The sequence below is a fragment of the Eublepharis macularius genome, chromosome 2, assembly GCF_028583425.1.
Source record: "Eublepharis macularius isolate TG4126 chromosome 2, MPM_Emac_v1.0, whole genome shotgun sequence".
NCBI lineage: Eukaryota > Metazoa > Chordata > Lepidosauria > Squamata > Eublepharidae > Eublepharis > Eublepharis macularius.
In genome coordinates, this window is record NC_072791.1 from 11,429,286 (window position 1) to 11,441,740 (window position 12,455).

The 12,455-nt window shown below is 51.7% G+C and overlaps 1 protein-coding gene across 1 annotated transcript; it reads right to left on the reverse strand.

The window, feature by feature from the left end:
• Window positions 1-8,252: 8,252 nt before the first annotated feature.
• GPR135 (G protein-coupled receptor 135) lies at window positions 8,253-11,915 on the reverse strand. Its single transcript, XM_054972042.1, has one exon. The coding sequence runs from the start codon at window positions 11,913-11,915 to the stop codon at window positions 10,623-10,625; it is 1,293 nt and encodes a 430-aa protein (XP_054828017.1). The 3' UTR covers window positions 8,253-10,622.
• Window positions 11,916-12,455: the final 540 nt, after the last annotated feature.

Sequence of the window (12,455 nt, forward strand, 5' to 3'; positions counted from 1 at the left end):
TGGCAGCAAATCGGGTGCAGATTGTCATAAAAAAAACACTGCAATATGAGAACTGAACCGACGAAACTGGCCAACCGGTTACTCTGGAGGCTCAACAACGGGGCACAGAGGCTGAGGGCTTCCCCTGACGTTGCCCCCTGGCCCTGGGTCTCAAGAGATTTACTGCTTTTGAAAGTGGAGGTTCCCTTAGTCACCATGGCTAGTAGCCACTGATAGACCTATCTTCCATGAATCTGTCTTACCCCCTTTTTAAATCCGTCTGTGCCTGCGGCCATCAATACAAACCTCTGGCAGCAAATTCCGCATTTTGATCACTCATTGTGCAAAGAAATATTTCCTTTCATCTGTCCTGAATCTGCCACCCATCAGCATTATTGGATGTCCTCAAGTCCTAGTATTTTGGGAGAGGGAGGGAAAAGCTCTCTCTGCCCCGTGCATGATTTTATAAACCTCTATCATGTCTCTTTCCTAAATTGAAAAGTCCCACACCCTGCAGCCTCATAGGAAAGGCGCTCCAACCTCCTAATCGCCTTGGCTCCCCTCTTATATACTTTCCCCCTCTCTTCAATGTTTTTTTTGAGACATGACAAATGTGGCAGAACGCTGGAAGAATAACTGTGTGCATGGTGTGCAAGACTGATGTGGCTGCTACCTGTTAGTGAGCATCTTTGGACCCTGGCCTACATTTTAATGCCTCATAAGTTATAAACTTGTTTGAGCTCTCCTCAGAGATGCTGGAAGTGTAAGCTAAAGGGCTCTTGATCTTTAGTTCTCAGCCTGTGGCTCAAAACTTGAGGCTGCCGCTGGGACCACCTAAATATGTTCGTGTGCAGAATGGTGCCATTTTAGGCCTTCGCATCTCTATGATGAACCCCCTGTATGCCTTTGAGTGGCCACCATGACAGCATGTGACTCTAGTCACCTTCTCTCTCGGGGTGGTATACAAGGCCTTCCTCTCTGCTGTTTGATCATCGCAACAACCCTGTAAGGTAGGTTAAGCCAAAAGCAAGCTTGGCCCCAGGTCACCCAGCAAGCCTTATGGAAGAGTGGCATTTTGAATTCAGGCTCTAATCCAACACTCGAAGCACTTCCAAGTATGAATGGGACTAGAATTGCCAATTCTGGTTTGGCAAATTCCTGGATATTTAGGGGTACAGCCTGGGAAGGGCAGGGTTTGGAAAGAGGAGAGACCTCGGCAAGGGATAATGCCATAGACTCCACCCTGGGATGCTGCTATTTTTTCCAGGGGAACTTACCTCTGTAGTCTGGAGGCCAGTTGTAATTCTGGGAGACCTCCTGGCTCCACTTGGAGGTTGGCAACCCTTAATATGACCCTGAACTGACCTTGATGTGAAATGGACTTCCAGGCCCTTTGCAATGCCCCATTTTTGAAATCCCAAGCAGGCAGCCAACGCAAGTTTATCCCCCTCCTCTGTGCATGGCCTGGCTTGGCCTTGGTGGGCCACAATGCGCAGACCTGCTCCATCTGCGACTGACGGCTGACTGTAATCCCACCGTCTCTCTCTCCCGTGTTCTTGCAAGGCTGGTAGAAGGCCCCTTCTGGTGGGCAGAGGGTGTGTTTGTGTCCCTACATGCCAGGTGTATTTCCTAAATGCCATCTCAGGTAGGAGGGTGTTGAACGACAGCCCTGGTCTCACCCTTACGTGATGCGAATACAGTCTAGGCATGCGCCATTACCTCTAGCGTTGCATTTAATGGGAGTAAGAAGGGCTGCTTTGCTGTGTGTGGTTTTGAAGAGGCTTCTCTGCAGCAGCACGTTGTGGGGCATTAAGCTGCTCTCCCTCAGGCCGTTCAACCAGCTAGAGGGCAAAACTGAGGTGAGGGCTTCCTTCAGCTCCAAGCATCAGCACCTGTTGATTTTGGTTCTCCTTTAGGGAGTTGCGACAGCAGACGGGTATTTGGTCACTACCTTTGCTTGCTTTCAAATACGGCGCTTCTGGCAGACTCAGGAGGGGCCGCCGTCAATTCAGGGGCTGCATCTAGTCCTGATCACTTCTGGCTTGGTGGAGCTAAGCTCTGCTGCTTCTCCTTTCTTCCTGAGGCAGGCCCCTTGCGAACTGCTTTCGGCCTGGCCAGCGCTGCTCCCTGAGCAATCGCTTGGGACTTCCAGAGGCTGTTCCTTCTAGGGCCTCGGGCAATCGTTCAATGGAAGACCGAGGCCCTTAACCCATAACGTTAACGGGCTTGAGGTCTGTACCTGCAAAACCGAAGGACTCCAACAGGGGAGGGGAAGAAAGCAGGGCCATTTTGTCCCTTGCAAACACTGCAGGCCCCCTGCAACCTATGCTAGGTATGAACAATACTGTTCATGCAGTATTGTGTGCATGCCGCTGGGTACCACAATTGGCCCGCTCTCCCCATTTTGTCCCCTCCTGCTGAAAGCAACAGCTGACTCTTCTTTCAACCGTGCCAGGCAATGCTATAAATTCCTTCCATCTACCTGCTGCAATTGGTAAGAGCCCCGTGGGGCAGAGTGGTAAGCTGCAGTACTGCAGCCCAAGCTCTGCTCACCACCTGAGTTTGATCCTGGCGGAAGCCAGGTTCAGATAGCCGGCTCAAGGTTGACTCAGCCTTCCATCCTTCCGAGGTCAGTAAAATGAGTGCCCAGTTTCCTGGGGGTGAAGTGTAGATGACTGGGGAAGGCAATGGCAAACCACCCTGTAAAAAGTCTGCCAGGAAAACGTTGTGGTGCGACGTCCCCCCATGGGTCAGTAATGACTCGGTGCTTGCACAGGGGATTACCGTTACCTTACCTTTACCTGCTGCAATGATGTTTCAAAGGGGTCACAGTACTTGGTTTGATGTGGTTTAATGTAAATTAAGGCTTTTAAAAGGACTGGGCTGGGATACATAGAAGGACAATAAAGGACGCCTCTGCTGGGTGTACCCTGACCTGGATAGCCCAGGTGAGCCTGATCTCATCAGATCTCAGAAGCTAAGCAGGGTCAGCCTTGGTTAGTCCTTGGATGGGAGGCCTCCAGGGAAGACCAGGGTTGCAGAGACAGGCAATGGCAAACCACCTCTGTTAGTCTCTTGCCATGAAAACCCCACTGGGGTCGCCATAAGTCAGCTAAGACTTGAGGGCACTCTCCACCACCACTGCTGAATGTGGAGTACCTTTTCTTTATCGTGCAGCAGTGTGAACAGAGAATGGGCTTCCACGTCTGTGGATCTATGTTGGACTGGCACAGGGATGCCAGGAACCCCCTGCAACTGACCAGTTGTCAGGTGTACTCACTGGTGATGTAATGACCACTTCTGGAACTGACACCAGCATGCCAGAACCACTCTAGCATTTGGGCAACAACTCTTATCTCTTTTGCCCAAATACCAAGGCTCCACCCCAGTGACACAATGATGTCACTTCCAGACACACAGGAAGTGACATCAGCACATTACTGGCAACAAGGGGCCTGTACTTTCTGATAAACCCATACCATTTCCCATTTCTTCCCCCTCCAGCCAGCTGAGCAGCAGCGGGGGGCACCTGGCAGGATCACACCTTGTCACTAGTCCTTCAGAAAAATAGGGCCTGCTTCACACATGCAAGGGAATGAGGTGCTTCACATCAGACTCCGTTGCTCTGTATTTTTAAAAAACCTTGCACATAAAAAAAACAGAACAGTAGGAAGAAAAGTTTATTTATTAAAATATTTTATCCTAGGCCTTTCCTCACAGCTCAAGCTTCAACCATCTGTGGTAATCTGATTTGGTATAAGACAGCGGCATGAGTCTTCATTCCTATCTCTTTCTCCTACATGTGTGAAGCTGGCCTAAGACAGGACTGAGATGACCTTAAAGGCCAGGACATTTTGAGGTGAGATCTTCTCGCTGGCTAGGCCGAGTACAGCCAACATTTAATCCATCTCATAAATTCATATTAAGGAAACCAGCCCAAATGGCTGTCTCCAGGGCCGTTGTTGGAAGATTTATGGTGTTCAAAAAGTATCTCCTAAGAAGGTGCACATTTGTTTAAAAAAAAAAATAGAGGATTTCCTCCACAACTTCCTTTAATTTCTCCTGAGAGTTCCATGCCGCCTGCAATTCCTGGGAAGATTTTGTAAAGCTTTTTTAAATTGACTAATTTAAACAAGATTGCTCTTGCAAGTGTGTAGGGATAAAAACAACAACAGTGCCCTCTGGTGGAGAAAGCGGCACCTTTTTTCGGTTTGCACACTTCTGAGCAATTCATGGGGTTTAGCAGCTTTGTTATGGCCATTGTGTGCGGCATTTTACCAAGGAAGATATGGTACAGATAAACCGGGCTTTAAGGTATTTACTGTCCAAATTTATAGTCTGGGGCGGGGAGCTGACACGGGGCTGAGCTGATCTATCTTCTTCATGCGATCAACCCTGGAGCCTCGTGCTAAGGTTACATTCGCATGGTCTGTATGTTCATAGGTTCTGTTCACATGGGCTTTTTAACCAGCTTTGGCTTCTGGGGGGCAAATAGATTTTAAAAGGTTTCACACACCTTAAGGATAAAATGCTGTCCTCCCACAGTTAATGAAACCTTGATGCAGGTTTTCCAAAACCTGTTTTCATCCCCAGGCGGGCACTTTATCCTTTAGGTGTGTGAAACCTTTTTTTAAAAAAAATTGCCTTTAGAAGCCGAAGTGGGTTAAAAAGCCTATATGGAAAGGTCCTACAGCCTGGATTTGCTATTCAACCAGAATTAGACTTCAAAGGCCGCGCACAGACCTTCAAGCTGAAAGTTAGCTCACCACAGCAACCTGCTTGCTACTGTGGGGGGTATAAAATTATGGCATGAGCATCGCTGAGGCACGTGGCTGTGGGAGACAGAAGCCTGCCTGTTGGGACATGTCTCGTATCTGGAATAACCTTCCACAGAATGCATGAATGGCCATGAAAAGTGGGCATTTTCAGCTTCGTTTCTGCTGGTGTTTAGAGGAGGTAAAGGTAAAGGTAGTCCCCTGTGCAAGCACCGAGTCATTACTGACCCATGGGGGGACGTCGCACCATGACGTTTTCTTGGCAGACTTTTTACAGGGTGGTTTGCCATTGCCTTCCCCAGTTTAGAGACGCAAACCTAAAAATGCCCTCTTTGCACCTTCTGGGGGGGTGTTGGACAGAAGCAGCGGCCTTCTACTTAGCAACTGGCCGTTCACTTTGACTGGAAGCAAATCTCTGGGGTTTCAAGTCTTTTGCAACCCCTCCTACTTGATCCTTTGAACTGGAGCTGTCGGGGTTTGAACCTGCAACCCTTGGCAGCTGCTCAGCCGTGGCCCCACCCCTGTACAAAAGGGATAGCCCATGCAGAAAAAGTGTCCAGTCAACTATACTTGAAAATCAACCCACAATTTTCTGGGTTTTTTGAATACCGAGTGCCTGTGGACCTGGAAGTAGGTCAGGGCAATGTCCCATGAGAATGAACAAATATAGGCAGTTGTATTATCCCGTTAGATCCCTGCTCCATTTAGCCTGTTGTTAGGCTACTCCTCTGTAAGGTCCCACCTTTCCAGGCCTGGCTGCCAGGCCTGGAATTGAACCCATGACACCCTGTGTGCAATGTATGGGTTCTACCATTGGCCTCCGAGCTCCTTCCACGGGTGGTCATAATTTGAGCTGGATTACTCCTCGATGTGCCTTAGCTACTGTTAAAGGATAGCTTGGGGCGAGACTTGAACACGGATGCACTAAAGTGACAAAGTCTTTATCCGTAAGAAAAGGCAACGCTAAAATCTCGTGCAGAAAAGAAAGTTTATTTCTTCCCTTATGACATGAACAACATCGCTTTCACCAGAGTCACATACAACGCAGGGGAAAGGAGAACGGAACAAAGTCTGGCCCTCTGCAGACAAAGATATACTGTATTTTGGTCGTACATGACATGATTTCACATTGCGGGTGGGTGGGAGAAATTATTTGCTTAAGGCCTCTAGAAAAAAAGACCATTCTGTGTGGCCGGATCCTGCGAACTGTAGCACTGGCAGAACTAAGCTTTGCATTGGGCTTCATGGGCCCAGCACACCTGGCACCCTCAGGCCTGGTTCTGCTTTTAATACTGCTGCCACAGTCAGGGAGCTGCAAGATGCCAGCCAGAGATTTGCCTGTGCCATGAGGTTTGCTATCGAACAGGGAGACCGGGCTGTTGTGGTCTTTTCCCGCCCAATATTCACCTCAGCCTTTTGTAGGTTTCCCCCAGGAGCACTGGGGTTCAGGCGCTGCAGAAACTGGTGTTGAACGATGGCACGACAAACCTGGAAGTGATGTCATGGCATCATGCAACAGTCTAGGGATTTCCCAAATCTCTATGGTAGTGAGACTCTGGTTTTCCCTCCTACTCCACAGATATACTTAAAGGACTGCTTTTATTGGCAAAATAACAGTTGTGGGGGAAGCTGAAATAATAATAATAATAGTAATAATAATATTCGATTTATATACCGCCCTTCAGGACAACTTAATGCCCACTCAGAGAGGTTTACACACAAAGTATGTCATTATTATCCCCACAACAAAACACCCTGTGAGGTGGGTGGGGCTGAGGGAGCTCCAGAGAACTGTGACTGTGGGGTGAAATACCGGGGCGGGGGGGAAGCCATCTTGATGTTTCCCTCTTGAGCAGCAGATTTGAAGGTACAAGGGGCATCTCTGAGCTCCAGCAGACGGCATCCTCGCCACTGTATCTGCAAAGATCATCCCCAGGCGGAGCTTGTAATTGTCAAGGAAGAGTTGTGGGGGGGGGGGTGCTACAAACAGGTAGAGCCAGTTCTCTGGCAAAACCACTCGAGGGAATGCTTGGGGATGGCCGCTGATGCCTCACAAGGACTTGGTTGGGTCCCAGCTATCAGTGGCACAGGAAAGGGGCTGGCATGCCCTCCTGAGACCGGGCATCTGGCTGGCAAGTTGGAAAATGGGTTATCTTCCATGGTGCCTCAAAGAAGCCCTGCAGTGCCACACGCTTGGCACAGCCCTCTGTCCCATTCCTCGCCAGGGGCATCAAGGCTGAACGAGGAAGGTCTACCTGGTTTCACCAGGCAGCCAGGGTTTGCAGGGGCCCATTAGCAGAACAAACCAGGCTGCGGATGTTGCCCAAAGCAGACATCATTTTAAGGAAGTCCAATTGAACTCCCTCTGACCTGCTGTTGAGACTAGCTCGCCTTAGCGACCAGGCTGCTGGACCATATCCATTGCACATACTTTTACTTCCATAAACCAGTGCGGCAAGGTAGTCTGAATGCTGGAAGAGGACTGTTGGGACCTGGGTGCAAATCCCCACGTAATGGTGCTCATTTGGTGTCCTCGAGCCATCACTCTCTCTCGGCCTAAACTACCTCAGAGGGTTGTTGTTATTAGGATAAAGAAGAGGGAAGAGAGAACTGGGGCTGGCCCCGCCAATCATTTCCACTTATGGATATTTATTTACTTACTTACTGAATGTATGCCCTGTCTTCTCCCTAACAGTGGCTTACAGCTGTCTCCTCTCCTCCACTTTCTTCTCACAACCTTGTGAGTTAGGTTAGGCTGACTATGTGTGACTGACCCAAGGTCACCCAGCAAGCTTTCACGGCAAAGTGGGGATTTGAACTTGGGTCTGCCAGGTTCTAGTCCCACACTCTCAAGTGCTAACCAAACGGCAGTTCTGTTCTGCCTCCCCACCCCTATTTCCCACTGCAGCCCACAGACGTACCCAAAATGCAGCTCCTTGGTGATAAGGAGAAGGGAATTGGTAGAATGTAACTACTCCTTTCTTTTAGCCGCTCACCATGCTATGCTTCTTAAAAGAAGGGCAAGACAAAAATGTGACAATATCTTTAAAAAAAATGTATCTCATCCTTCTCCAAAGGACTTGGGTTAGCATACACAATGTAACATAGCGGCTACTCACAAACAAACCAACGTACAGATTATTATTCTCACCCCAAGAACTCCACCCCCCCCCACCCCGAGGTCTTATTTCTTTGGCCGGTGGTGGGAAATTCTAAGTACATAATACATGAAACTGAACCCTGCACGTATCAAATCCCTTTCTAGACTTTCGTGCAGCATTAGGTTTGTGCGCGCACACACACACCAGTTCCTAAACACAGTAACAACATGCGCTGTCATACCAGGGCAAGAATTCCAACCTGCACACAAAAAGCTCTTGTTCACCAACGGCTTCCTCTCCATGTAAACAAGAGGATGCAGAACCATCAGCACTTCAAGGCAGTCTTTATACCCACACATATGCACAATGTGTGTGTGTGCACAGCACTAGAATGTGCTGGGCTCAGGAAAGGCGCTTAAATGCACATCAATACATACTCACTAAAGCAAAACCTCCCAAGGAAAGGGAAAAGGGGTGGAGAAATCGATGAAGTTTTTCACAGTGTGCGATGACCTTGTTTGATCTTTGATCAGAAGAGTTTTTCAAGTCTGCGCATATTTTTGGCGCTTGCACCTCGCAAAGGGCAGTCGAGCTGTGCGCTGCCACTGACTCAGTCCCAGTCCAAAGCTAGTCAGCACTCGAAAAAACTTGGGTGAGACCGAGAGCCAGGGGATGCCCATTCAAAAGCATGGAGCATGATGTGCTGCAGACGAACAGGCCTCTGCGCCACCTTGCGCATTTGGGTGCGCATCAGATTTACAGCTGTGGCAAGGGCTATGCATGCCGAAGTCTGCTAAAAGATTTCCTTTGTCTAAAAAAAAAGGCAGGGACCCTTTCTAGGCAATCAGTTTGTAGTGTAACATGGGTGAAAGTTCTAGAGGAGTTAGCCGTGGTAGTCTGTAGTAGCAAAATCAAAAAGAGTCCAGTAGCACCTTTAGTCTTGGTTAGTCTTAAAGGTGCTACTGGACTCTTTTTGATGGGTGAAAGTGTTTCCTGTAGGTCCGGATGTTTTTACGGGGGGCGGGGAGGGGGGATTCTGTTTGCTTAGAGAATGTCGCAGCCACAGTTCAAAAGCTTCTTAAGTCTGAATGACTGAAATGAAAGAGTTGAACATCTGGCACTGCTTTAGACTCAGCCAGCTCCTTCGGAGTGGCAGTGGATCTCAGACGGAGCAAGGTCCATCGAAACAGCTGCTCTCGTAGCCTTTAACAAGTAAAGCCAGGGGTTGAATGTGGGACATGCTCCATGCTCTACCGGCTCTCTGCCACAGGTCTGTTCATGCTAACTTTTGGCTGCATTGTGCTTGCATGTGAAAAATGTACTCTTTCCAAAAGCACAAGGCCACGACACATCAAACTGCAGCTGCAAAAAACACAACTGAAACAAAGCATTGTATTCAAGCGGCAAGGTTGCATTACTTTGGAAACGCATGTCCCGAAGGCGACCTCGTCATAGCTTAGTGATTTGGGGTGCTCTGTGGATTTGGACTGTGGGCGCCTATTGTACACTGTCTGTGACACCCCAGTGATGAGTGATGGAAATCAGCTCCTGGCTGCCGTTTTGCAAGTTTTCAGCAGAAGTGATGCTTGCAACCACAGCTCCCTCGCAAAGGACTTCCCCTCCACTGGGCGGAGCTGAAGTCTCATGACGCTATGGAGCAAGCTTAGGGCACGGCTAAGGCAATTTTCCTTATACGTTAGCTGCCCATCCACACTTATCTATGTTCGCAGTCTATGGCACACTGATGGCCTTAAAAAGAAAGGGGTATCTTCCGATATTCAATATACTTTACTAGTCACCTGGAGAAAAATATGTATTCACCCCAGGTGAGCACAAAAAATATAGATTTGCAAGCCTTTGTTAAGAAAATCGGGAGTTTTCCAATCACCGAGAAAAGATTTTCTATCTCTTTGTGGTGATGGTGCTGCCAGCACAACGAACCTGGCGGAAAGGCTATCAACCACTGCAGAAACCGAGAAGCAAAATTACCATCTGTAAACCCCTCCTTTTCTATTTTTCTTCCCAAGAGGAAATGGCTGCTTTGGAGGGTTGACTCTATGCCATTATACCCCGTTAAGTTCTTTCCCCGAACCCTCCTCTCCTCAGGTGCCACCCCCCAAATCTACAGGAATTTCCCAGCCTGGAACTGGAAACCCATTCCCACAGTATCTTCAGAGGGCTACAAAATGAGAGGATCAAAAGACTCCACCACTGAAGGGTTCAAATGACACAGCATTCAAATTGGCCCTTTTGACTGAGGCTATCCCTTCTTCCGGTACAGAATCTCTAGCATACATGCACTCATATAGTTTACAATAGGTAGCCGTGCTAGCCTCCATTAGAAAAGCAAGATTCAAATCTGGTGGGCACCTTAAAGATAAACAGGATTTCCAGGGTGTAGCTTTCGACAGTCAAAGCTCTCGTCTTCTGATATGTCCTACTTTCATCTGAGGAAGGGAACTTTGATTCTTGAAAGCTTATGCCCCGGAAATCTTTTCATGAATGCGGTTTCAGGTGAGTTGCCATATTGGTTGGCAGTAGATGAGCAAGGTTTGAGTCCAGTAGCACCTTACGCTTTGCTGGCCTTTAAGTTGCTACTGGACTCCAACCTGGAAATCTTGTCGGGCTTTAAGATGCAACCAAATCTTGCACTCATACAGTTCACTTATAAAATTCTCATGTGGATGAAGCTATCAACAATTTTTCAGTATCCCGGGTTGACAGATCTTGCTGTTAAGCCAGCTCTGATCCACGCCACGACTGCGTTTCAAAGGCTGGTATCAACCGTATCCGATTTGAGTTGCGTGCCAACTTCAGAAACCGTGTCCGGCTGTCCATCCCGGCAGAAAAGCACCGCCGGGTTCTTGCAGGCCCACATGGCCACCTCCCCTCCACTAGCTGGGCTGGAAGAGGAGAGGGTGCTGCCGGCAGTGCCTCCGCCGCCACCGTGCCCACAGCTAGTGTAGCGCTCCGCCCGGCTCTTAGCCTCCAGGCGGTGGCCCCGCGCGGCTGCCAGGTAAGCGGCCACGTTGTGCCTAGTCCTGTAGCCGCCTTCCCGGTTGCGTCCGAGCAGCATGGCGATGTTGGGGTTGCGGACGGCGTAGATGAGGGGGTTGATGGCTCCGTTGGCCCACGCCATCCAGCAGGCCACGGCGTCCGTGGTGGGCGAGAAGGAGACGTGGCCGGTGGCGGCGGCCAGGCCCAGGACGCAGTAGGGCCCCCAGCAGCAGATGATGGAGACGATCATGATGAGGACGGTGGTGGCGGTGCGCATCTCGCCGTAGAAGCGCAGCAGGTGGCCGTAGGTGGTGAGGGGGCGCACCCGGCTCTCGGAGCGGCGCACGGCCCGGCAGATGTTGTAGTGGCAGAAGCACATGAGGGCGAAGGGCAGCAGGTAGCAGAGGACGATCAGGGCGGCGCCGTAGGGGGGGCCCAGGCGCGAGGAGCCCCAGGGCAGGGCGTAGCGGCAGTGGGGCGCCTCCCCGGGCTCGGCGGGCCGCTCCTGGGCCAGCAGGTACCAGGGCCCCGAGAAGGCCAGGGCGGCCAGCCAGACGGCGGCCAGCAGCTGCGCGGCGCGCCGGCGGCCCATCTTGCGGCGCGGCTGGCGGACGATGGCGCAGTAGCGGTCGAAGGCCAGCAGGGCCATGGTGAGGGTGGCGGCCATGCCCAGGGCGGCGTGCAGGGCGGCGCTGGCCAGGCAGAGGCGCGGCCCGAAGAGCCAGGCGCCGGGCGGCCGCCCGCTCAGCAGGCCCAGCAGGCCCGGCGGCAGGCACAGCAGCGCGCCCAGCAGCTCGGCCAGCGCCAGCGACAGCACGAAGGCGTTGGTGACGGTGCGCAGCTGCCGGTGCCGCCCGATGACCAGCACCACGCCGCCGTTGCCCAGCGCCGACAGCGCCAGGATCAGCAGCAGCAGCAGCGCCTGCGAGGCCAGCGCCGCCCCCGACCAGCCCCGCGCCCAGCCCGCCGCGCCGCCGCCGCTGCCGTTGCCCCGCCGCGCCGCCTCCTCCTCCGCGCCGCCCGACGCGTTGCGCCCCAGCGCCAGCGCCGCCAGCTCGGCCATGGCCGCATCGCAGCCGGCCCGCTCGCCGAGGGGCTCTCGCGCGCTGCAGCGGCCGCGGCCGGCCCCTCTTCGCGGGGAAACGCCGGCGGGGGCTCCGCGCCGGCTCTGACGTATCTGCGGCCCGTTGCCCCGGGAAACCGGCCCCTCGATTACGCACGGCTGGCCGGGCGCGGGGGCACCCCCGGAGCCACGCTTCGGCTCTGAAGCGGCCGGAGCTCCGCCGCGGCGCGGTGGGACCGCGCGGCAGGGGAAGGACGTGCGCGGATCGGGGCGGTTTTCTCCCTCCCGCAATGGCTCCTGAAGTCGGCAACAGGATTAATCCCTGAAGGGAGCTGTGACGCTCGAAAGATCACACCCTGAAGATCTTGTTCATCTCTCAAGAGCCACTGGACTCCAGTCCTACTGTTTTACTGCCAACCAACAGGGCCACCCACCCAAAATATTAATCCCTGGAAAGATTATCAAGCAGGCGGCCCTGTTGGTCTGCAGAAGAAAACAGGATTGGAGTCCAATAGCACAAGGTTTCTGGGGCGTAGGCTT